Source organism: Leucopleurus acutus (assembly GCF_964270905.1).
Source record: "Leucopleurus acutus genome assembly, chromosome: 10".
NCBI classification, from domain to species: Eukaryota; Metazoa; Chordata; class Mammalia; order Artiodactyla; family Delphinidae; genus Leucopleurus; species Leucopleurus acutus.
In genome coordinates this window covers 85937965-85964515 of record NC_139153.1, presented here as the reverse complement: position 1 = coordinate 85964515, position 26551 = coordinate 85937965, and the positions used below count along the sequence as shown (strand labels likewise).

The following is a 26551-nucleotide window of genomic DNA, read 5'->3' as shown; positions in this document are numbered from 1 at the left end:
CAAAACATAAAGCTTCCCTTGATGTAAATTTCCCTTGAACTCTGATGTTTTATGATACTCATATATTCCTGTTGATCTTATCTTTGCTCATGAGAAGCAAGCTGAAATATATATTGTGAGATTTTATTGTGTTATTAAACACAGCATGTGTATTTTCCATGGTAATAACCCAGGACTTGGACCTACAACTGTATCTTAGAGTGTGTCTTCCTGAAAATGCATATTTAATAGTAATTAATACAGCCCAGTACCTAGTGATTCATTAAATATTATTTGACATCTTCAAACTTGACTATGGACAAGTATTACAGGAAAACCTTCCCTCTGCTTTATAGGAAATAAGCACAATTTCTGCATTGTGTCCTCTTTTTAAACTATCAGAAGAGGTCTTTTTTGTAAACATTTATTGATTCTGCAACACCCACCAGAGAGACTTCATAGCCTCCCATAGATAATTAGATTCACAAGATAAGCCACACTTGGTCCCAGTCTGTTCAGAAGGATAAAGGATAGGAAGTGCAGAAGGGCAGCATTAGGTGTTTTCTCTTCAAAAGAAGTCCTTACAGCCATGCAGGGGCTCCTGTGGCCCCCTGTGTGACAGCTCAGGTGCGAGGAGAGGATATTCTCAAATGTGGGTGTGAGATCCACCTTGGCTTAGAATCCCCAGGCCCTCTAGTGCCAGTATCTTGTAACCATCCCAGAGACACATCCAGGGCTCCCACAAGGAGCATAGTCAGTTACAAGAACCACTACACTCGGGAAAGGCAGAACCATGGCTTCCCAACAGGTGTCTGTAGTCTGTTCTTAGTCTTTCCAGTCCAGAGCAGTCTGTCTACCAGTCATTGGACACTTTTGCCATAAGCGTTGTTGCCTAGTAACACAACTGACACTCCTTTATCAGATCTCCCGGGGAACCAAGTTAGAAAGTTAATCCAAGGTCAGATTTGTCCTGTCAAAGGGAAAGGGAATTTTTTTTTTTACCCTTAACTCATAACTGAATTTAACTTAAGGGCAGTTATAGTTTTTATCTGTATTTCAGTATTTGGGAGGATTATAATACCATATGATATGATACCATAAATAGTGTACTGATTTCGGAGAAAATAATATTTTATTATCTCTCTCCAGACAAAATTTGACAAAGGGGGAAAGGTTACTTCTTTTGGTGAGTATCTGTAATTTTCTTTTAAATCACTCATCAGTGAATGAGTGAACCCACTGGAAGTCAAGAAATTATAATATTTTGAGTAGAATATTCTTTGCATATATGGATGTGTTGAAGGAGATCTTTTTCAGCATTTGCCCATCTGTCCTAATTGGAACTGGCAACACCTGACCTGTGTTGTTGTTGTGTCAGGAGACACTTTCACTCTAACAGGATGTTAAGAGCGTAGGCTGGTGTGCAGCTGAGAGAGAAACACTTTTCTCCCTTTTGTTTCTCTTCATTAGTCTCCCTTTCACTGCCCCGGTCCTCATGTCCCTCTCTTCCTGTACCATGTTGAAGGCAGAGAATCACATGATACCACTGTTATTACAGTAGCACTGGGTGACAGCAGACAGAAGGGACAGGGCACTGGATGGCAATCAGATGGAACTCTGCCAGTGATGGCTCTTATGGATGGTTACTTTTTTAAATGAAACCAAGCATTACTTTACTGTGACCTCAGGTGCAGGTTTCAGGTCTCCCATGTCCTTCCCACCCCGTGGTCCTGTTCCTGCTGTTGCTAAGATCCTAGTGGAGTATTTTGGGCATTTTTTGGCTTGGCATCTCCTTCAAAAGGTTGTTCTACTTAGAGCTCTGTCGCAGGTGTGGCTTGATACTACAAGAATAGATGCTACTACTACCAGCATCATTTCTTGAGTTTCTTCATCTGTTTTGCTTTCTCTTAGGTAATAAATTTAGTTCTTGGGTAGGAGAATCTAGTGTGAGAACTGACTTTATTTTCTCATTTTGTATTAGTCCAAGAACAAAGAAAATTGAACTTGTCTGTTCATAGATTTAAAATGCTGAAGTTGATAATGTAGTAAGGAAAAAAATAGAAAATAGAACTGTAGTTCTATACAGTTCATATTTAAAAATCCATGAATCTAGAGCTAGAAATTGATACTGTAAATTCCAATGATGTATAGCTATGGTTTTTATATTGGTCCCAAGGGGCTTTTCTAAGTACAGAGAAATTTTATGAAGTATGGTTAAAAGGAGAAAAGAAAAATTAGTTTGACCAGATTTAGCCTGAGTATGTTTTTGAGGTAGAAATGGGTATTAAAAAGACCCAGTTTAGCTCTTGTTTCTGGTAGTAATAGAAGATTATCTTGGTGGTGGGAGGGGTACTCTGATATAAAAATCTAAACTTTTCGGTTTATTGGTTTACCCACTCTTTTTATTGAACATGTTTCTTTTATAGAAAAGAAGAAAACTGACTTATATCAAGAATTAGGTCTTCAAGCCAGAGATTTGAGGTTTCAGCATTTAATGAGCATCACAACCAGAAACAATAGGATTATCATGAGAATGGAGGTAAAGGATTTTATTTCATATACATTTCTCCACTGCAGTCTTATAAAAGTTCCTAACTATCTTGATCAATAACTAGGTTAAAAGTAATTTCATAATAAAAATAGCTATGTGAAACATAGAATATTTTATAATATAACATGTTGTTAAGAGTAAAACTCATTTAAATGGATTATATACCTATACTCAGCAGGCATAGCACTGCTCTATTTATGATGGAAAAGATCTGACTTTGGTCTCCATTCTCACTGTTTGAATTTAGTCTCTAGTTTCTGAAATAAGAGAAAGAATCTTGATTTATAATAGACATTTTCAGTTGTATACAGTTATGTGTAATTGTAGTGTAACTTCAGCTACTAAAAATATATTCTGGTTTTCCAAATAGCCTAAGACTATCGTTTAAAGTTTATCATCTTAATTTAAATTTTTATTTTTATGGAAAGCTTTAAGTTATTTTGGTGGGCTAACGTTTAAGGTTTGGAAATAGATGAGGGGACGCAGGTCTCAATGGTATCGGCCCTGCAGTGGACATGAGACTTGCTTTCTTCAAAAAGTCTTTGATGGCAGGTTTTTGTCAATTTATCTAGAATTAATTTTTTTAAAAATTAAAAAGGGAAGCAGTCTTTTCCCAAGTGATTTTTCTCCAAAACACATTCTTCGCTTTTATTATCAATAGCTAGCACCCTTCAAAACAGTACCTCTTTAATGAAGAGATAGAGAAGTATGTGATAAAGCAAATTTAGCAAAATGTTAATTGTATCATCGAATTGGTATGTGTATAGGTATTCACTGTGTAATTTTTCAACTTTTCTGAATAAAAATGTTCATATTATAGTTGACCCTTGAGCCACATGGGGGTCAGGGGCGCTGAACCTCCACATGGTCAAAAATCCACATATAATTTATAGCCACAGTTCTTCCATATCTGCTGTTGCACATCCTCAGATTCAACCAACCACAGATAGTGTAGTACTGTGGTATTTACTACTGAAAAAAATCTGCATGTAAGTGGACCCGCATGGTTCAAGCCAGTGTTGTTCAAGGGTCAGCTGTAAAATGGGGAAAATGTGAAAGAAAAGTTTCTGATTTTTATATCACTAATACAGTGGCCACAGGCTACTCTTCTGTGTTACTCTTCTGACATAAAAGATGTCAGTCTTTCCTTTTAGAATAAATTTTTAATTTCATAGTGTTCTAAATTAGAGCGCTAAGGATACGTCTTATCATTATCATTTTGAATTAGCTTAATGTGTCTTGGTGATATTTTAAAAAGGAAACTTTCCCATTTCAGCCAAACTAATCATGATTAAACTAAATCTTTTCTAAAAGTCTGCTGAATACCTGACTTTTAAGAAGACCTTATCTTGTTTCCTTTGTTCTCTATATTTCTCATGATTACCCTGGAAGTCCTAATAAATACATAATTTGTTTAATTCTAGTTCTGTTGAGGCTGAGTTAGAGGTATCAAGACTTGGATTTATTTTAGGCTTCCTCTCTTTAAAAAAAAAAAGTCTTGACTTTTTTTGAAAAACCAAATGAACAGTGATTTGGTTTAGGCTTAGTCCAAAATAGAGTATTAAATCCTATTTTATGAAGGTTATTTTTTCCCTACAACTCTACAACTTACATATGCGCGTGTGTGTGTACATATATGTATATATATTGTTTTGTTTTGTTTTGTTTTTGTTTTCCCCAGTATTTGAAAGCTGTGATAACTCCAGAGTGTCTTCTGATACTAGATTATCGTAATTTAAATTTAGAGCAGTGGCTGTTCCGGGAGCTCCCTTCACAGTTGGCTGGAGAGGGTCAACTTGTCACATACCCTTTACCTTTTGAATTTAGAGCTATAGAAGCACTCCTGCAGTATCGGGTAAGCCTGTTTTTATTTAGATTCTTGAATGTTTTCTGGTTTTACAGTGCTATTGAGGAGGAAGACACATTGGTATTGTTTTAATAGCATTTTCCCTAACCACACCCTCCCCCCAAATAAAAACATTTTTAAGGGTCTTATATGCAGAAAGTACTTAATTCTTAAACTTTATGACCCAAACAAATAGATGTAAAGTCTCTAGGTATGGTATACATAGAGTCTCTTTGACAGTCATGTTATGACATTCAGTGAAGCTCATTTCAGGTTGTCTATCCGTTGTTCAATTTTAATAAGTGTATTCAGGGATGCTAATTCAAAATACTTATCCTAAATATATAAATGAACATATCAAAAGGTTTTAACTGTACTCCATTTTATTCTCTAACTAAATTGTTGTGTAACTGCTTGCACATGATAAATATTATAGCACAAATCTTTCATCAAATCATTCTGCTAGTTTCCATATCATTCTTTGATTTGTTTGTGTAATCCTTTGTTTGAGCTAGCTAAATGATGCCTGTGTTTGAGACCTAGTTTGACGTAGAAACCGTGTACAATTCTTCTTACAATTCCTCCTTTAAGTTGATAATCATTGAGTGTCTGGGGATCCTGTCAGGCTCTGAGCAAGGATGGTCACTGCTTTCCTGGCCCCGACAAATCTTTCATCATCTTTTCTTCCCCCTGTTAGTCAGGATAGTACTGTTCAGGACCTGGCTACATGCAAGAGTCAGTGCCATGAGCATGCTAGCCAGAGTGGGAGAAGAAGAGGGGAGAGTAAAGGGGACATGAGGTGCGTGGGGGTTGTTGGAACCTGGCACCCTTCTTTGTCTGCCTTGCTCTACTGAGGGAGTAGGAGATGGGTCCGTTCCTTACTCAGGTTAATGAGGCAATAGCACCAGCTAGTGCCAGCCAGTGAGATGGTGACTCGTTGAAGCCAGTTACTAAGCAGGGAAAAAATGGGAAGAAATGAAGGTGTAAACAGTGGTTGCTGGCAAGCTACACAGACTGACTAAGCTCTCAGCAGCTAATGCTGGGATGGACAGTATATGTTGGAATTAATTAATCTTATTGCTTAATTCAGCTGCTGTTATGCTGTTTACCAACAGGTATGGAAGAATTTTAATATTTTAAGAACTAGTATAGCTGTATCAATGTATATCTGCTGATTGATTCCTGCTGTGCCTATATTAACCCGAATAATAAATACACTTTTGACTTTTCAAGTTTATTTTGTAAAGTCTAAGGTATGTTTTGGTTTTCAAAAGAGCCTTGTTCATAGGAGTTTTGAACTGTATCCTATTTACAAAGAACATAGGTATTGTTTACCAGATGTAAAGTTTATGTTGGCTTTTTTTTTTTTTGCGGTACGCGGGCCTCTCACCGTTGTGGCCTCTCCCGTTGCAGAGTACAGGCTCCGGATGCGCAGGCTCAGCGGCCATGGCTCACGGGCCCAGCCGCTCCCTAGCACGTGGGATCTTCCCAGGCCGGGGCACGAACCCGTGTCCCCTGCATCGGCAGGTGGACTCTCAACCACTGTGCCACCAGGGAAGCCCAAGTTTATGTTTTAACCAAAGAACGGCAGCTCTTCTTTTAATCAGTCCTCCATTCCTTTCATTATAAGTGTCTGGTGTCTGTAGGGGGAAGAGTCTTATGGGAGTTAATTCCCTGGCAACCAAATGGGAGCTTACTAACAATATTATGCATGGTTATATTTTAACCTAGGAGATCTAGTTTTTAATCATCTGGGATGGGCATTCCAGCAGTGACCATGTTCTGAAATGTTACCAGCCTTCCTAGCTATTACAGATTTCTGTATTTAATCAGAGCATTCACTGACCCTGAGTATTCTAAAAAGATTGTTTTAATTCTTATGAAAGGTCATGTTGTTATCTAGATCAACACTCTTCAGGGGAAACTTAGCATTTTGCAACCACTGATCCTTGAGACATTGGAAGCTTTAGTGGATCCCAAACATTCTTCCATAGACAGAAGCAAACTGCACATCTTACTACAAAATGGCAAAAGGTAAATATGGGTGATTTACCAAGTTGGGAGTTAGACACAGGTGTCTTAAACTTCTCTTTCAGTAGTCTTAACAGTGAAATGTTTAACGTATATTCAGGTCCAAAATTAGTGTAATTCTTAGCTGTTTTAAAAATACCAACTAGTCTTGCTAATGATAATGACATTTTTTACTTTGTGACTTACTCTCAGTACCTTCATTTCCATATTTGATTTTCACTGTCTTTCATAACTTTAAGAAAGTAGCCTAGGTAGGAAGTTGAGCTAAAGGGGGCACACAAACTAATGTTTATTGAAAAGCTATTTTGCATAAAATGCTGTATCAGTCTCTCTTATGTGTGTGATGTCATCTCATCCTGTCAGCAATCCTGTTGACATGGTCCTCGTTTTGAAGATAAGAAAACTGAGGTCTAAGTAACTTGTCTAAACTTTAACAGCTACTAAATAGCAAATCTAGACTCATCCAATTTTCTTTCCCTTCAAGGTCCATGGGTTTTTTTGTTTATCATAATGCATTCCAGAATTTAAGGATAATATTTTAATTTATATTACAGACTGAATGAACATGCCCTCAGGATTTGTACCCCCTAAAAATCCATTCAGGAGTTAACAGTTAAAATTCCTGAATCAGTAGGTCTTTGTCTGAAAATATTAGGATGTTTTTATGAATTAAAAGTAAACAGTCTGTTCATCATCTGCCATACTTATTAAGAGTAAAGGTAAATATCTGAGCCCAGAAGCTTAAATCACAGTGATTATATGTTTCTGAGATAAATAATATATGCTGAAAATTATATCATTGGTTAATTATACCACTTAATGTAGTTTTGGGATTGGGAATTGATTCTCAGAGTGCATAGTAAATATAAAAAAAATTTTTTTTTACAAATCAGTGTTTACCATGAATTTATAAGTGGATCTACTTGATAAGACACCAAAAAGACACTATTCTTGTAGGGAAATATTTTTATAGGTTTATGTTATTGATCATTTCTATGCAACTACTCTTACAGCCTGTCAGAGTTAGAAACAGATATTAAAATCTTCAAAGAGTCCATTTTGGAGATCTTGGATGAAGAAGAGTTGCTGGAGGAGCTCTGTCTGACAAAGTGGAGCGACCCACAGGTCTTGTAAGCAGACAGTCATGCTTTGTTCGTTTCTCTCTTAGGATCAGTTGTTTGTCTTTTTCAGGATGACTTTTTAGGGAGGTCACAACGTTTTCCTGGGGTAGAGGATGTAGGCACTTTTCATCCCCAGTTGTTTCACTGTTTCCTGTACCATACTGCATCTGATTGAATTTAATGAGGACTTATTAAGTGCACACTGTGTACACAACAATATGCTGGGCTTTGACTGTACACGCACCATTACCTTTATCTTCAAAGGACTGGTCACCAAAGTAACATACACATCTACCCAGATAACTTACCTGGAGAGTTCAGCGGGAGAGAGGAGGGAAAGGGTATGGGGTGCAGGGAGGCGAGTAGAGACACTGGCACAGATTCTGTAAGTCTGGTTAATATAAAAACGCTCTCATCTTGTAAACCTTTTATCTCTTATGAATTCAGGAATCATTTACACTTCTTGTGCACACCCAAGTTTAAATGTTGACTTTTAAATACCCCAAATATTTCATTTTTGTACTTCGCAGATCAGTATCAGAGATTAATACAGACACCTTTGTAATGTGCATAGTTTCTGTAGTGTGTACAGATTTTTCAACATTTTGAGAAATTAGTTATCTATATTCTAATGAACGATTAAGATAAAAAGGGCTCTATAACGCTTGATATTATAGCAGCTAGATATAGTAGCAGAAACTTGATCACTCTTGTAACTCTTGCTTTCTTTGCTTCTTAGACCAATTTATCTCTAATATGCTTTATAAGTGTCTTTTACAGAGTGCTTCATTCCCACTTATCCTCCTTGGTAGGGAGGATAATTTACTATGTGTGCTAATTTCTGCTATACAGCAAAGTGACTCAATTATACACATATATACCTTCTTTTATATTTTTTTCCATTGTGGTTTATCCCAGGAGATTGGATGGATATGGTTCCCTGTGCTATACAGTAGGACCTTGTTGTTATCATTCTGTATGTAATAGTTTGCATCTGCTAACCCCAAATTCCCAGTCCATCTCTCTCCCGCCCCCTTCCGCCTTGGCAGCTGTTTCGTAGATAGGTTCATTTGTGCCATATTTTAGATTCCACATATAAGTGATATCATATGGTATTTGTCTTTCTTTTTCTGACTTCACTTAGTATAATCTCTAGTTGCATCCATGTTGCTGCAAATGGCATTATTTCATTCTTTTTATGGCTGAGTAGTACTCCATTGTGTGTGTGCCTGTGCGTGTGTGTGTGTATATATATATATATATATACACACACACACACACCCCACATCTTTATCCATTCATCTGTTGATGGACATTTAGGTTGTTTCCATGTTGTGGCTATTGTGAATAGTGCTGCTGTGAACATAGAGGTGCATGTATCTTTTTGAATTATAGTTTTGTCCAGGTGTATATGCCCAGGACTGGGATTGCTGGATCGTATGGTAGTTCTATTTTTAGTTTTCTGAGGAACCTCCATACTGTTTTCCATAGTGGCTGCACCAATTTACATTCCCATCAATAGTGTAGGAGGGTTCTCTTTTCTCCACACCCTCTATAGCATTTGTTATTTGTAAAGTTTTTTTTGTTTGTTTGTTTGTTTTGTGGTACGCGGGCCTCTCACCGTTGTGGCCTCTCCCATTGTGGAGCACAGGCCCTGGACGCATAGGCTCAGCGGCCATGGCTCACGGGCCCAGCCGCTCCCTGGCACGTGGGATCCTCCCGGACCGGGGCACGAACCCGTATGTATCCCCTGCGTCGGCAGGCGGACTCTCAACCACTGCGCCACCAGGGAAGCCCATTTGTAAAGTTTTTAATGATGGCCGTTCTGACTGATGTGAGGTGGTACCTCATTGTAGTTTTTTTTTTTTTTCCCCATTTGTTTATTTTTTTATTTTATTTTTATATATATATATTTTTTTTAACATCTTTATTGGGGTACAATTGCTTTACAATGGTGTGTTAGTTTCTGCTTTATAACAAAGTGAATCAGTTATACATATACATATGTTCCCATATCTCTTCCCTCTTGCGTCTCCCTCCCTCCCACCCTCCCTATCCCACCCCTCCAGGCTGTCACAAAGGACCGAGCCAATATCCCTGTGCCATGCGGCTGCTTCCCACTAGCTATCTACCTTACTACGTTTGTTAGTGTGTATATGTCCATGACTCTCTCTCGCCCTGTCACGGCTCACCCTTCCCCCTCCCCATAACCTCAAGTCCGTTCTCTAGGAGGTCTGCGTCTTTATTCCTGCCTTACCCCTAGGTTCTTCATGACATTTTTTTTTTCTTAAATTCCATATATATGTGTTAGCATACGGTATTTGTCTTTTTCTTTCTGACTTACTTCACTCTGTATGACAGACTCTAGGTCTATCCACCTCATTACAAATAGCTCAATTTCGTTTCTTTTTATGGCTGAGTAATATTCCATTGTATATATGTGCCACATCTTCTTTATCCATTCATCCGATGATGGGCACTTAGGTTGTTTCCATCTCCGGGCTATTGTAAGTAGAGCTGCAATGAACATTTTGGTACATGACTCTTTTTGAATTTCGGTTTTCTCAGGGTATATGCCCAGTAGTGGGATTGCTGGGTCATATGGTAGTTCTATTTGTAGTTTTTTAAGGAATCTCCATACTGTTCTCCATAGTGGCTGAACCAATTCACATTCCCACCAGCAGTGCAAGAGTGTTCCCTTTTCTCCACACCCTCTCCAGCATTTATTGTTTCTAGACTTTTTGATGATGGCCATTCTGACTGGTGTGAGATGATATCTCATTGTAGTTTTGATTTGCATTTCTCTAATAATTAGTGATTTTGAGCATCTTTTCATGTGCCTACTGGCCATCTGTATGTCTTCTTTGGAGAAATGTCTGTTAAGGTCTTCTGCCCATTTTTCGATTGGGTTGTGTTTTTGTTTCTGAGTTGTATGAGCAGTTTGTTTATTTGGGGAATTAAGTTTTTGTCAGTCTCATCATTTGGAAATACTTTCTCCCAATCCATAGGTTGTCTTTTCATTTTTTTAATGGTTTCCTTTGCTGTGCAAAAGCTTGTAAGTTTGATTAGGTCCCATTTGTTTATTCTTGGTTTTATTTCTATTGCCTTGGGAGACTGACCTAAGAAAACACTGGTACAATTTATGTCAAATAATGTTTTGCCTATGCTCTGTTCTAGGAGTTTTATGGTGTCGTGTCTTATGTTTAAGTCTTAAAGCCATTTTGAGTTTATTTTTCTGCATAGTGTGAGGGTTTGTTCTAACTTCATTGACTTAACATGCAGCTGTCCAACTTTCCCAGCACTACTTACTGAAGAGACTTTTTCCTGTTTATATTCTTGCCTCCTTTGTAGACGATGAACTGACTGTAGGTGTGTGGGTTTATTTCTGGGCTCTCAATTCTGTTCCATTGATCCATTGTTTTGCTTACTGTAGCTTTGTAGTATTGTCTGAAGTCTGGAAGAGTTATGCCTCCTGCTTTGTTTTTGTTTCCTCAGGATTGCTTTGGCAATTCTGGGTCTTTTATGGTTCCATATAAATTTTGGATTATTTGTTGTAATTCTGTGAAAAATGTCATGGGTAGTTTGATAGGGATCTCATTAAATTTGTAGATTGCTTTGGGTAGTATTGCCATTTTAACAACATTCTTCTAATCCAGGAGCATGGGATATCTTTTCATTTCTTTGAATCCTCTTTAATTTCCTTTATTAATGTTTTATAGTTCTCAACATGTAAGTCTTTCACCTCCTTGCTCAGGTTTATTCCTAGGATTTTTTGGTTTGTTGGTGTGATTTTAAAAGGTATTGTTTTTTATATTCCCTTTCTGATATTTCATTGTTAGTGTAAAGAAATGCAACCAATTTCTAAATGTTAATCTTATATCCTGCTACTTTGCTGAACTCACTTATTAGATCTAGTAGTTTTTGTGTGGAGTCCTTAGGGTTTTCTATGTATATGGTATCATGTCATCTGCAGATAGTGACAATTTTACCTCTTCCCTTCCAGTTTGAATACCTTTTATTTCTTGTCTGACTGCTGTGGCTAGGAATTCCAATACTATGTTGAATAGAAGTGGTGAGAGTGGGCATCCTTGTCTTGTTCCAGATTTTAGTGGAAAGGCTTTCAACTTTTCACCATTGAGTATACTGTCTTTGGGTTTATCATAAATGGCTTTTACTATGTTTTTATCATGAATGGATTTTGAATTTTGTCAAAGGCTTTTTCTGCATTTTTAAAATTTTATTTATTTATTTATGGCTGTGTTGGGTCTTCGTTTCTGTGCGAGGGCTTTCTCTAGTTGCGGCAAGTCGGGGCCACTCTTCATCGCGGTGCGCGGGCCTCTCACTATCGCGGCCTCTCTTGTTGCGGAGCACAGGCTCCAGACGCGCAGGCTCAGCAGTTGTGGCTCACGGGGCCAGTTGCTGTGCGGCATGTGGGATCTTCCCAGACCAGGGTTCGAATCCGTGTCCCCTGCATTGGCAGGCAGATTCTCAACCACTGCGCCACCAGGGAAGCCCTTTTTCTGCATCTTTTGATGATCATGTGGTTTTTTACTTTTGTGTGGTGTCTTACACTGATTGATGTGCATATGTTGAACCATCCTTGTGAACTTGGGATGAATCCTGCTTGGTTGTGGAGTATGATCTTTTTTATATGTTGTTGGATTCAGTTTGCTAATATTTTGTTGAGAATTTTTGCATCTATATTCATCAAAGATATTGGCCTGTGATTTTCTTTTTTGGTGGTATCTTTGGCTTTAGTATCAGGGTGATGGTGGCTTCATAGAATGTCTTTGGGAGTGTTCCCTCCTCTTCAGTCTTTTGTAAGAGTTTGAGAAGGATGCGTATACGTTCTTCTTTGTATGTTTGGTAGAATTCACCTGTGAAGCCATCTGGTCCTAGACTTTCGTTTGTAGGGAGTTTTGTTTTGTTTTTTCACAGACTATATTTCACTTCTAGTGAATCGGTCTGTTCAAATTATCTACTTCTTCTTGATTCAGTTTTGGTGGGCTATATGTTTCTAGAAAGTTGTCTCTTTCTTCTAAGTTGTCAAGTTTGTTGGCATATAATTGTTCATACTATTCTCTTATGGGTTTTTCTATTTCTGTGGTATCGGTTGAGATTTCTCCTTTTTCATTTCTTAATTTGCTTATTTGGGTTCTCTCTTTTTTCTTCTTGGTGAGCCTGGCCAGAGGTTTATCAATTTTGTTTACCCCTTCAAAGAACCAGCTTTTGGTTTTATTGATGTTTTTTTCTATTTTTTTAATCTCAATTTATTTCCTCCCTGATCTTTATTATTTCCTTCCTTCTGCTGACTTTAGGTTTTAGTTTTTCTTCTTTTTCTAATTCTTTTAGGTGGTATGTTAGGTTGGTATGTTAGGTGGTATGTTAGGTTGTTGAGATGTTTTGTTTTTTGAGGAAGGCGTGTATCGCTATGAACTTCCCTCTAAGAAGTGCTTTTGCTGCATCCCATAGATTTTGTGTGGTTGTGTTTTCATTGTTGTTTGTCTCAAGGTAATTTTTAATTTCCTTTTTGATTTCCTCATTGACCTATTGGTTTTTAGTAGCATATGGTTTAGTTTTCATATAATCATTTTTTTCTCATTTCTTTTCCTGTGGTTGATTTCTAGTTTCATGCTGTTGTGGTCAGAGAAGATGCTTGACATGATTTCTATACTCTTAAATTTGTTGAGGTTATTAGTTTTGTGCCCTGGTATATGGTCAGTCCTAGAGAGTGTTCCACGTGCACTTGAAAAGATGTGTATTCTGTTTTTTGGTTTTTTTGATGTAATGTCTTGAAAATATCAATTAAGTCTAACTGTCCTATTCCATCATTTAGGATCTCTCTTGCCTTCTTGATTATCTAGAAGATCTGTCCATTGATGTGAGTGGGGTGTTAAAATCTCCTACTATTACTGTATTCCAGTCAATTTCTTCCTTTATGTCTGTTAGTGTTTTATGGATTTGGTGCTCCTATGTTAGGTGCATATATGTTGATGATTGTAAAATCCTCTTCCTGTATGTATCCTTTTACCATTATATAGTGTTCTTTTCCTTTATGGCCTTTGTTTTAAAGTCTATTTTATAGTCTGATATGAGTTTTGCAACTCCTGCTTTCTTGTCATTTCCATTTGCATGAAATATCTTTTTCCATCCCCTCACTTTCAATCTCTGTGTGTCCTTTGCCCTAAGGTGAGTCTCTTGTAGGCAGCATATTGTAGGCTCTTGTTTTTTTATCCAGTCTGCCACTCTGTCTTGATTTGAGCATTCAGTCCACTGACATTTAAGGTAATCATTGATACATATGTATCCATTGCCATTTTAAACCTTGTTTTCCAGTTGATTCTATGGATTTTTGTTGTTGTTCCTTTTTGTGGTTTGATGATTTCCTTTTATGCTTGTGTTCTCTTCTTTTTGGTTTTTGTGGATCTAGTGTATGTTTTTGATTTGTGGTTGCCCTGTTTTTCAAGTATGTTAACCCCTTCCTATATCTGCTTTAGACTGATAGTCATATAAGCTCAAACACATTCTAAAAAACAAGAATCTACATTTTCTTACTCTCCTTCTCCACATTTTATGATTTTGATGTCCTTTTTTACAGCTTCATATTTATCCTTTTGCTGTTTCTTGTGTTTATCATCCTTTCACGGTAGGGTTTTTTTTTCTTTTTGATCTGTATACTGGCTAACTTAAGTGATTTACTTTTCAACTGTGATTTCCGCTTTCCTACATCTTCTTCTTTTGTATTTAGAGAAGACCTTTCAATATTTCTTTTAGGGTAGGTTTGGTATTGCTGTGTTCTTTTAGTTTTTGCTTGTCTGAGAACTTCTTTATTTCCCCTCCTATTCTCAATGGTAATCCTGCTGGATAGAGTATTTTAGTTTGCGGATTTTTCTCTCTCAAAACTTTGAATATATTTTGCCACTCCCTTCTGGCTTGCAGTGTTTCTGTCGAGAAATCAGATGATAGCCTTAAGGGGATTCCCTTGTAATTAACTCTTTGTTTTTCTCTTGCTGCCTTTGGAATCCTCTCTTTATCTTTAACTTTTGCCATTTTTTATTATAGTGTGTCTTGGTGTAAGTTTGTTTGGGTTTATCTTGTTTGGGACCCTCTGTGCCTCTTGTATCTGGGTATCTGTTTCCTTCTTTAGATGTGGGAAGTTTTCAGCCATAATTTCTTCGAATACATTTTCAATCCCCTTTTCTCCTTCTGGAATCCCTGTTATACATAGATTGGCACACTTTGTATTATCCCATAGGTCTCTTATATTGCTTTCATTTTTTTTCATTTGGTTTTCTGTCTGCTGTCTTGATTGGGTAATTTCCATTATTCTGTCTTCCAGATCACTTATGTTTCTGCATTATTCATTCTGCTATTCATTGCCTTTGGCTTAGCTTTCTTTTCAGCAAATGAATTTTCTAATTTTTCTTGGCTCCTCCTCATAGTTTCTAGTTCCTTTTTACAGTAATCTGCATCTCTGTTGATAGCCTTTCTTAATTCCTTCAGTATTTTCATTACCTCCTCTTTGAACTCAGTGTCTTTTAGACTGAAGAGGTCTGTTTCATTGTTTGTTCCTTCAGGGCAATTCTCTTAACTGGGAGTGGTTCCTCTGCTTCTTCATTTTGCTTATATTTCTCTTACTCTGAGTTTAGGAGAAACAATTATCTACTGTAGGCTTGGAGGGCTATCTACATGCGGGAGCATTCCTGCTTAGCTTTTGTGGGTTTAATATTTTTTTGGCTTGAGGGCTGTCTTTGGTTTGGATGTTTGCCATCTCTTTCCTCAGCGTGTGCTGGCCATTATCCCCTTGTCAGAGGGTGAGCAGGTGCGTGCCCTGCGCACGCTCCCAGGAGGTCGGGGCAGCGGTTGGTGCCTGGTCACGGGACCCTTGGCGTTGGCAGGCTGCTCCCACTTCTGGAGCCTGAGATGGCAGTGGTGGCTCGTGCCCGCCCCCAGAGCTCATGTAAGCGGTGCCCTGCTGCCTGAGAAATAAGCTCCTGTGGAGGTCCCACCCCTCTCCTTATGCCCCCCCCACCCCAGCAGTGGTGCCCTACCTCTCTGGGGGGCCCAGGCTTCTTCCCCCAGTGGTGGCACACCACACCCTAGCCCCCTCAGGCAGCCACCCCCAGTCTTCTCCCCTGTCTGACCTCCGAAGCCTGAGCCTCAGCACCCGGCCCCCACCCGCCCCAGTGGAGGACTGTCTCGGGCTGGGGAGTGCCAGGCAGCGGCACCAACTGACTGTGTGGAGCTCTCTCCGCTTTGCCCTCCACAAACTGCTTGTTGTGCTCTCCTACGAGGCTCTGAAGCTCCGCCCCCCCCCCCCCCCAAGTCCCAGCTGATCTGCCCGCCAGGGAGGAGACTTCCCAGTGTTCTGGCACCTTTCCTCTTTCACAGCTCCCTCCTGGGAGCAGGTCCCTTCCCGGTTGCTTTCTCTCTCTCTTTTTTTTTTCTTTTGCCCTACCCAGTTATGTGGAGATTTTCTTGCCCTTTTGGAAGTCTGAGGTCTTCTGCCAGCGTTCAGTAGGTGCTCTGTGAGAGTCGTTACGCATGTAGATGTATTTGTGGGAGAAGGTGAGCTCCCTGTCCTACTCCTCTGCCATCTTGAGCCTCTGACTGTATTGACATTTTTCAAAAACAGTTTACTTCATATATGAAAATGATGTTATATGTTTACCTTGGAAAGGAAATGCTCTTTATGTTCATTTTTAATTTTTGGTTTTGTTTTACCTGATAGTGATTTGGGATTTGCACTAATTCATCAGCATTCACATGTCTGCATTTTCCTGTAACTGGTAGCATTGCAGAGCCTCCCTGGGATCAGGGCCATGGAATATAGTGAGGCCTGTGTAGGGATGGAACCCGTGTCCTCAACTACCTGTGTCATGTTTAGGGTCAGTTGGCAAAGCCACTCCAGACTGGCCTCAATCACAATAATAGTAAAGGCAAAGGGTAGTTTTTTCACTGGTAGCTGAATATTTTATACTAATTCAGGAAGTTCTGTGGTACTAAATGTATAATGCATGTATTGGGGGCATGTTAATAATGTTAACTCTTAATTAAAGTGAAAAGAGCAGTGCTGGGATTGACCATGCAGAAGAGATGGAGTTGCTGTTGGAAAACTACTACCGACTAGCTGAGGATCTTTCCAATGCAGCTCGGGAACTTAGGGCACTGATTGATGATTCACAGAGTATCATATTCATCAACTTGGACAGGTAAGAAGGCCTCGTATAAAACAATCAGTAAGCCTTTTCTTTATAAAATAATACACGGTAATAAAGCTTTTAAGGATAGCTTTGTTTTTCCATTTTGGAAAGAATTATACCATCATTATCGTTTGTAATTACTACATGGAAGTGTCTTTTTTTTAAGGTGTATGTTTAATCCATGTGGTCTTTAATAGATTATTTTAGTGAATTTGCTGCGTGTAGTTGGTAAGATCTTCTGAACTAAGCAGTTGTTCTCCTCCCCAGCCACCGTAATGTGATGATGAGGTTGAACCTACAGTTGACCATGGGAACCTTCTCTCTTTCGCTCTTTGGACTAATGGGAGTTGCTTTTGGAATGAATTTGGAATCTTCCCTTGAGGAGGTGAGAATGTATTATTTCAGTAATCTAGAGGTTGTTTTTAATGTTTTGAAGATAATTTTTTTAATGGATTTTTTAAAAGAGAACTTTATTTATTTTTGGCTGTGTTGAGTCTTCATTGTTATGCGTGCATGGGCTTTCTCTGGTTGCGGTGAGCGGAGGCTACTCTTCGTTGTGGTGTGTGGGCTTCTCACTGCGGTGGCTTCTCTTGTTGCGGAACACGGGCTCTAGGTACACGGGCTTCAGTAGTTGCTCGCAGGCTCTAGAGCACAGTCTCAGTAGTTGTGGCACATGGGCTTAGGTGCTCTGTGGCATGTGGGATCTTCCCAGACCAGGACTCAAACCCATGTCCCCTGCATTGGCAGGTGGATTCTTTTTTAACATCTTTATTGGAGTATAATTGCTTTATAACAAAGTGAGTCAGCTATACATATACATATATCCCCATATCTCCTCCCTCTTGCGTCTCCCTCCCACCCTCCCTATCCTACCCCTCTAGTTGGTCACAAAGCATGGAGCTGATCTCCCTGTGCTATGCGGATGCTTCGCACTAGCTGTCTATTTTATATTTCGTAGTGTATGTATGTCCATGCCACTCTCTCACTTCGTCCCAGCTTACCCTTTCCCCTCCCTGTGTCCTCAAGGCCATTCTCTAAATCTGCATCTTTATTCCTGTCCTGCCCCTAGGTTCTTCAGAACCTTTTTTTTTTTAAAATTCCATATATATATGTTAGAGTACGGTATTTGTTTTTCTCTTTCTGACTTCCTTCACTCTGTATGACAGACTCTAGGTCCATCCACCTCACTACAGGTAACTCAGTTTCATTTCTTTTTATGGCTGAGTAATATTCCATTGTATATATGTGTCACATCTTCTTTATCCGTTCATCTGTTGATGGACACTTAGGTTGCTTCCATGTCCTGACTATTGTAAATAGAGCTGCAGTGAACATTGTGGTACTTGACTCTTTTTGAATTATGGTTTTCTCAGGGTATATGCCCAGTAGTGGGATTGCTGGTTCATATGGTAGTTCTATTTTTAGTTTTTTAAGGCACCTCCATACTGTTCTCCATAGTGGCTGTATCAATTTACATTCCCACCAATAGTGCCAGAGGGTTCTCTTTTCTCCACACCCTCTCCTGCATTTATAGATTTTTTGATGATGGCCATTCTGACTGATGTGAGGTGATACCTCATTGTAGTTTTGATTTGCATTTCTCTACTGATTAGTGATGTTGAGCATCCTTTCATGTGTTTGTTGGCAGTCTGTATATCTTCTTTGGGGAAACGTTTGTTTAGGTCTTCTGCCCATTTTTGGATTGGGTTTTTTTGATATCTAGCTGCATGAGCCGCTTGTAGGCAGGTGGATTCTTAACCACTGTGCCACCAGGAAAGTCCCTTTAATGGATTTTAAAAAAGAAAGTTTTAACATGTATACTCCCCTAGTGAAATAAAATATATACTCTAACTCATTTAAAATTCATGTCGTATTGTTAGACTCTGTTATAACGTAGATAGCCTAGGTTACCTTATGATTCCCAAAACATGTAATTACACATGGGAAAGGTTTGACAGAACAGTAGTACACTGTGAGGCAGTGTTAAAGAGGGATTCTTTTTTTTGTTTATTTTAAATTCTTGTGTGTCAGGCAGTGTTCCAGGCAGTTGCATGCTTTATTTGACTCAGTTATCAAAACTCTGAAAATGAATGTATTTTCCCTGCTTTATAGGTAGGAAAACTGAGGCTCAGAAAATGTTAGTAACTTGACCAAGGGCACAGAGCTAGGAAATAACAGAACTAGGATTTAGTCCCCAAGACTTGCACTTTCCACTTTGCTCCATTTTAATATAACACTGAACTCGCAGAGTTTTTTTTTTAATTAAATTATTTATTTATTAGGCTGTGTCAGGTCTTAGTTGCGGCACGTGGGATCTTCATTGTGGCATGCAGGATCTTTCATCGTGGCATGCGGGCTTCTCTAGTTGCAGCACGTGGGCTTCTCTCTAGTTGTGGCATGCGGGCTCTCTAGTTGCAGCACGTGGGCTTCTCTCTAGTTGTGGCACAGGCTCAGTAGTTAAGGCACGCAGGCTTCAGAGTGCAAGGCCTCAGTAGTTGCGGCATGAGGCTTAGTTGCCCTGCGGCAGGTGGGATCTTAGTTCCCTGCCCAGGGATGGAACCTGCATCCCCTGCATTGGAAGGCAGATTCTTTTAACCACCAGGGAAGTCCCTCGCAGGGTTTTTCATAACATTGTAGGCTTGTACTTTCAGAAGATGTCTTACTGTGAGATTTCTAGAAATGAATCTGCATGTGCGTTTGGCAGGCACACTCTGGCGCTGGGTTCTGTGTCCTAGTTAACAGATCTATTCTCTGTCTCTGGCTGTTGCCGAAGTCCAGCCCACGTCATCTCATCAGGACCACTATTCACTTTTATAAAGTGGTCTTTAAAAGAAGCAAATCTGATGGTCACTCTTCTGTGTAAAATTATTGAGGGCGTTTTGATTGTCATTAAGATAAAAATCCAGATTCCTTGGCTTGTAGGGCTTTTCCTGGTCTGCTGCACCCACATCTCCATCTTGTCTCCAGACACCTTGCCATCACCGTCGGTTGATTCATCACTATTCTTACTCACGGGGCCTCCACACGTCTCTCCTCGGCATCCACCTGTTTTTGCCTAGTTAACATCTGTTTCTCTCTCAGGTCTCAACTTATGTGTTACTTCCAAGGAGACTCTTCCCTGACTGCACCCCCAACCCAGCCGAGCAAAATTACTCCCCTGGTTATATGTGCCCAAATAATCCCACACTTCCCATTTGCCGTGTTCCTCAAGTTTGCAGTTGCTGTTTAAAGTCTGCAAAAGATTATAGCTCCCTGAAGCAAAGTCAGCAGTAGTCATTTTAATGCTCCTTATAAGACGTGAAAGAAAAATAAATGCAGCACACTTCATTCATTCATCTTACAGATACGGGTTTTGGTGCCTGTTGCACACTAAACACTGCTTTTAGCCGTGGGGATATAGCATTGAGTCCCTGCCCTTGTGGAGATTCCATTACAGTGAGGTAGAAGAGAATAAACAGATCCATGGTATATTAGGTGATAAGAGCCATAAAGAAAAATAAAGCCAGGTAAAGGGAGAGACTGTTAGCAGGAGGTGAGACGAGGGGCATCCTAGAGATAGGGTGGTCGAGGAAGATCTTTCTGAGGAGGTGACCCTAGAGCAGAGACCTGAATGAAAAGAAAAAGTGGGAAGGCCTGGGAGGAAGGTGATCTAAGCAGAGGGACCATGCATGTGAGACTGAGGCAGGGATGCACTGAGCTTGTTGAAGGAACCGCAAGAAGGCCAGAGTGGTAGGGGAGGTGCGTCGAGTGGAGAAAGGCAGGGGGAATGTCAGAAGGACAGAGGGGGAGGGCATGTTGATTTTGTGGCGCATGCTAAGAGTTTGGGCTTGTTCTAAGTGTGATAGGAATCTCTTGGAGACTTTTGAGCCCAAATATAGTAGAAAGTCCAGGAGTCGCCAAAATATCTTGTGCGACATAGACCAACCCTGGGCATTCTCAGAAGGTACTTCCAAAGACCTTTGGAAATTCCCCAATTTGTAATTGCAGAACTCTTTACTGTTATTCTCCCAAATTATTATTGTTAAGAACTATTTTTATGTACATATACTCACTTTACAAGCTAACTCTATCTTATGCTTACTCTAATATTTTTCTCTAAATGCCCACTTAAAAAAAATAAAGAGTTTTTAGAAATTCCTTTTTGATAGTTTCAGCATATGCAATAATTCTGGTTGTAATGAGATCTGAGTAGAAAGTAGTGAGCTAGGCTTGCCTCCCAGAGCAAGATTCAGATCAGTGTCTCACCAGAGTCGCAAATGATATCTCCAGGTTTCCTGGAGAAGAGTTGAGAGATGTTCTTTAAATCTGTGAATATCAGAGGTTTCCCTGTTCTTGTATAGTTGGAGTTAATATTTACAATGGTGAATCCAAGATAGGAAAAACATTTTTCTTTTTAAAAATAATACCAGACTGTCTCAAGAATAGTCAAATATTACCATACAGCCTTTACCCAGATTCTTCAAACAGCAACATTTTATCATATTTACTCTATCATTCTATCAATATATACATAGTTTTTTTCTAAATCATTTGAGAGTAAACAAAAAATGATGCTCCTTTACATCTAGATATTTCAGTATATATTTCCTAAAAACATGTATTCTCTTACATAACCACATCTCCAGAAAATTAACATTGAAACAACACTATTTTCTAATCTGTGGAACCTGGTCAGGTGTCACCACTCAGCTCAGTAGGGCCCTTTGCCTCATAGAAAATCTTGGATCGTGTGTTGTTATATAGTTGTCATGTCTCCTTAGGCTTCTTTAGGCCAGTTTTTCGATCTTTGTCTTTCATGGCCTTGACGTTCACAAAGAATGTAGGTCAGTTGTTTGGCCCTTGATACTCTTTCTTCATTATTAGATTCTGGTTACACATTGTGTCAGTGTGTTCCTCACATTGAATCCCATCAGGAGACCCTTGATGTCAGTTTGTCTCATTACTGGTGATACTATGATCATTTGGTTAAGGTGGTATCTGCCCACTTTCTGTCCTGTGAAGTTACTCTTTTTCTCTGTGGAATTAAGTATCTTGTAAGAACTCTGCTATTCATCAAATTTGTACCCTCTAGTTTTGTTTTGTTTCTTAATTCAAGTATAGTTGATTTACAATGTTGTGTTAGTTTCTGCTGTACAGCAAAGTGATTCAGTTATACATATATATACATTTTTTAATATACTTTTCCATTATGGTTTATCATAAGATATTGAGTATAGTTCCCTGTGTTATATAGTACGATCTTGTTGTTTATCCATTCTCTATATAATAGCTGACATCTGCTCACCCCAACCTCCCACTCCATCCCTCCCCCAACCCCCTCCCCTTGGCAGCCACAAGTCTGTCCTCTATGTCTGTGAGTCTGTTTCTGTTTTTTAGATAGGTTCATTTGTGCCATATTTTAGATTCCACATGTAAGTGATATCATATGGTATTTGTCTTTCTGACTCACTTAGTATGATAATCTCTAGTTTCATCCATGTTGCTGCAAATGGCATTATTTCATTCTTTCTGATGGCTGAGTAATATTCTATTGTATACACATACCACATCTTCTTTATCCATTCCTCTCTCGATGGACCTTTAGTTTGTTTCATGTCTTGGCTGTTGTGAATAGTGCTGCTATGAACATAGGGGTGCTTGTATCTTTTTGAATTATAGTTTTGTCTAGATATATGCCCAGGAGTGGGATTGCTGGATCATATGATAATTCTATTTTTAGTTTTCTGAGGAACCTCTGTACTGTTTTTCATAGTGGCTGCACCAACTTACATTTCTCACCAACAGTGTAGGGGAGGGTTCTCTTTTCTCCACACCCTTTCTAACACTTGTTATTTGTAGACTTTTTCATGATGGCCATTCTGACCTGTGTGAGGTGGTACCTCATTGTGGTTTTGATTTGCAGTTCTCTAATAATTTGCACCCTCTAGTTTTAGCATCCACTAATTGATCCAAAGTGGATTCATGTCTGGATCAAGTACTGCAATGATGATTATCACATGGGGATTTCTAATTCCATCACTCCTCCTACTTTTATTCTTTGTAAAGTAGAGCCTTCCTTCTCTCCCAGTTATTTATTCATTTGTATCAGTATGGACTCATGGGGTCTTGCTTTAATCAATGAGTTATAATCTGTCACTACTGTCATTATTTATCGTGGTGTTCAAATTGTTCCTTTCATGCTGACTTCTGAGTACTTTTGACATGTCCCCATCAGTTTTAGTGCTTTTTTAGCCTTTGGCACATCAAGATGTTCTAGGCATCTTATTTTTAAGGAGTAGATAGACTGAACAGTGGCAGAGATGAAGAGCTTGAAAGGTAGGTACTTAAACATACAATACTGCAGGGCACGCCCAGAGCAGAGGGGGCATTAAAAATCCAACTCTTAGATACTTGTCCCTTCCCTTAATCTCCTAGAGGTCTCCCACTGTGCTGTGTGTGTATTTTAATGACACATAGAATTTTGGACTTGCTTACCTCTCAAGTTGATCACATTTTAGCATTCCCAGACTTTGGTTCATAGGGCATTACAGAACCAGTCTATAGCAAAAAACAACAGTAATCTGGGTATGCTAAATCTCATTTAAACATAATTTTTACTTAATAAATTAGCGCCTTCGTTTAGGATAACTGGAAATGTGTTCATCCAAACAGTTAACTCACATTAGCACTTGTCTTCTTGATAAATTATGTCTAACATCTAATCTCATGTTAAAAAGGAGGCAGATTTCTTTTTCATATGTGGCTTGAATTTCCATCGGTGGTTACTGATCGTTTTGGAGGAAATTGAGCTCCCAATCACTGGAGACCAAGCCATTGTTGATAATAACAAATGGCATTTCTGTAGCTGAGACTCCTTCCATGTGGGAGATTAGTATAAATTCTGTGATTCTATACATTCACACATGCACTCAAAAGCATCACACTGCAAAAGATAATACAATTCTGAAAATGACAGTGAGGGGAATTCCCTGGTGGTCCAGTGGTTGGGACTCTGGGGGCCTGGGTTTGATCCCTGGTCAGGGAACTAAGATCCTGCAAGCCGTGCAGCGTGGCCACAAAAAAAAAAAGAAAAGAAAATGACAGTGAGGGAAAATGTTCACTGTAAGTCAGAGGTTCCCAAACTTTCTTGGTTCATGATGCTTTTAGTGTCTTAGTAATTTTTTTGCAGCATCCCTAGACCAAAAGTTTCTTTCATTATGTTAGAGTTTCTGTCGTGTTACCTTACAGTTTCTTTTATGAAGAAGGTAGGTCAAAACAATTTAAGAGTAGCAGTTCTCATGGTATTCCACAGATGGCACTGTGATTTCCTTGAGAATTTAAAGTATTCTGTGGTGCTGTAATGCCAGGACACCTCAGCTCACAGTTTGGCAAATGTGGCTATAAGCCAAAAATTTAAATTAAGTTGTATGTCCTATGTGATCCTAACTATTATAACTATTGAAATTTGTGTGAATGTAAACAGACGAAGGAAACACAAAGTAAAAATAGTTAATGTGGGTTCATTGATGATTGTAAAATACTCTTTTTTTTTTTTTGTAAAATACTCTTAAATCATGTTTTCCTTCTGATTTATTTTCTGACGCTTGGTCTCTGGGTGCTATTTGTTCTTAGTTCCTATAGGAAAGAGCAGTACAAATAACAGAAGGTTTCTTTTAAACTCTGGGGCAATGATAAGTTCAGGAAAATTTTTTTTTTTTTTTTTTGCGGTACGCTGGCCTCTCATCATTGTGGCCTCTCCCGTTGCGGAGCACAGGCTCCGGACGCGCAGGCTCAGCGGCCATGGCTCACGGGCCCAGCCGCTCCGCGGCATGTGGGATCTTCCCAGACCGGGGCACGAACCCGTGTCCCCTGCATCGGCAGGCGGACTCTCAACCACTGCGCCACCAGGGAAGCCCCAGGAAATTTTATCACTAAGGAAACTAACCTTTTGTGACTGAAATTAACTGTGTGTTCTCTTTTAGGACCATAGAGTATTTTGGCTGATCACAGGAATTATGTTCATGGGAAGTGGCCTCATCTGGAGGCGTTTGCTGTCATTCCTTGGACGACAGCTGGAAGCTCCTTTGCCTCCTCTGGTACGAAGGGTCTGGTTCACAGCAGTACCGCAGAGGGCCTTACAGTCCTGGGCTCTGAAGTCCTGTGGCCTGGGCTTCAGCTGTCACGGGCTTTGTGACCCTGAGCAGGTTACTTAATTTCTCTAAGCCTCGCTCAGTTTCCGCATCTGCCACCTGCTTCATGTAATAAAGGGAGAATTAGATAATGTGTGTAATGCACTTATGAGCACAGGGCCTGGCACAGTAAATAAGTTAGAAATTTGTTCTGTGTGGGACACTGACAAGCATTGTACATTTAGACAGATGTTAGTAACTTTGTGGTGCAGCTTTTGTCATAACCAAAATTGAAATGTAGAGAACATTTATCGTGTATAGGAAAAGATTCACAGGTTACCTCTTTTTCTTACGTTTCTACTTATAGTTTATACCCCTGGAGCTCAAGACACTGGTACATGGCTTGCAGTCCTTTCCTCGTTTAGTGGTTAATGTATCGTTTTACTGGTGGCTTTTCTTTTAAACAGACACAACTAAAATTACGAATTTTTCTGCTTCATTTAGATGGCCTCTTTACCTAAAAAGACACTGCAGGCAGATAGAAGGACGGAAATGAAACACAGCTTCAGGCCGGATGGACTTGAATCAAGCAGGAGTGTCCTAACAAACCGTTAGGCACAACCCGGTGGAAACTGAATTATTTTTTTATGGTAGTCACAGGAGAATTCTGATATTCTTCTATTATTTTCTTTTATAAGAGTCAGAGACTTGGGGAAAAAACCACTGACATTTAAATTATAGTGTCTGATGTTAAAAATATTAACGGCAGTCACAGTACTAGAACTTAATTGCATTTTCAGGATTCTGAGTAAAGAAACAAAGCGCTTGCTTTGTAAAACACCAAAGTTTTATTTCCTACAAACTTAAGAGATTAACTTAACACAAGAATAGATTGTGGTATCAATTTTATTTAATTTATACATGTCAACAAAAGTGCAACCTCATGCCAAATGAAGCCTGGAAACTTGACAAGCCCACAGTTATGAGACCAGGTTGCCATAGTTCTTAGTACAAGGAATCACATTCTTGTGAATTTGTCACTCTCAGGTGACTGAAAAGCTAGCAGAATATATATTAACCTTAAAACAAACTCTAGGAGTTTGTGCTTTAAACCAGTCTTTGACATAACCTTATTTTCTTGTATTTGCCCCCCTTTTATATAAGGAATAAAAAAAAGGAAATGAGTTTAATGTCAGCTTTATATAGGTTCCAGTTAATCAGAATTTTACTTCCTCAACCAATGAAACTATTTTTCTTTGCTTGACTATAATTAAAGCTTTTGGGAATTGAGCTGAAAGAATTTCCATTCTATTACTGCTTTATAGCTGTTTTGGTCATTCCCTGGTTTTTAGAACAGATAGACATGTCACCCCAAAAAGGAAAATATATGTAGCCTAGTTAATCTATTTGCCTACACCTTGGAGGTTGACAGATGGGCTTCCTAAAACAAGAGGGTAGATAAACTTTAAAATTGTGATACCTTTTTGTTTTCACAATCAGATTTGGGTTTACAACAAATGACTGATATTTGTGTGTCTCAAAGCTCCTATCCTGGGGCTTCCCTGGTGGCGCAGTGGTTGAGAGTCCGCCTGCCGATGCGGGGGACATGGGTTCGTGCCCAGGTCCGGGAAGATCCCACATGCCACGGAGCAGCTGGGCCCGTGAGCCATGGCCGCTGAGCCTGCGCGTCCGGAGCCTGTGCTCCGCAACGG

At 39.3% G+C, this 26551-nt stretch overlaps 1 protein-coding gene across 1 annotated transcript in view; it reads left to right on the top strand.

The window, feature by feature from the left end:
• MRS2 (magnesium transporter MRS2) overlaps positions 1 to 26458 on the top strand; it is a 29919-nt gene extending 3461 nt beyond the window's left edge. The window contains exons 3-11 of the mRNA XM_082848015.1: positions 1129 to 1165; positions 2406 to 2518; positions 4212 to 4385; positions 6280 to 6410; positions 7421 to 7537; positions 16588 to 16740; positions 16999 to 17116; positions 24693 to 24806; positions 25344 to 26458. Of these exons, the coding sequence (XP_082704141.1) occupies positions 1129 to 1165; positions 2406 to 2518; positions 4212 to 4385; positions 6280 to 6410; positions 7421 to 7537; positions 16588 to 16740; positions 16999 to 17116; positions 24693 to 24806; positions 25344 to 25454 (1068 nt within the window). The 3' untranslated portion in view covers positions 25455 to 26458. The remainder of the gene's footprint in view (positions 1 to 1128; positions 1166 to 2405; positions 2519 to 4211; positions 4386 to 6279; positions 6411 to 7420; positions 7538 to 16587; positions 16741 to 16998; positions 17117 to 24692; positions 24807 to 25343) is intronic.
• Positions 26459 to 26551: the final 93 nt, after the last annotated feature.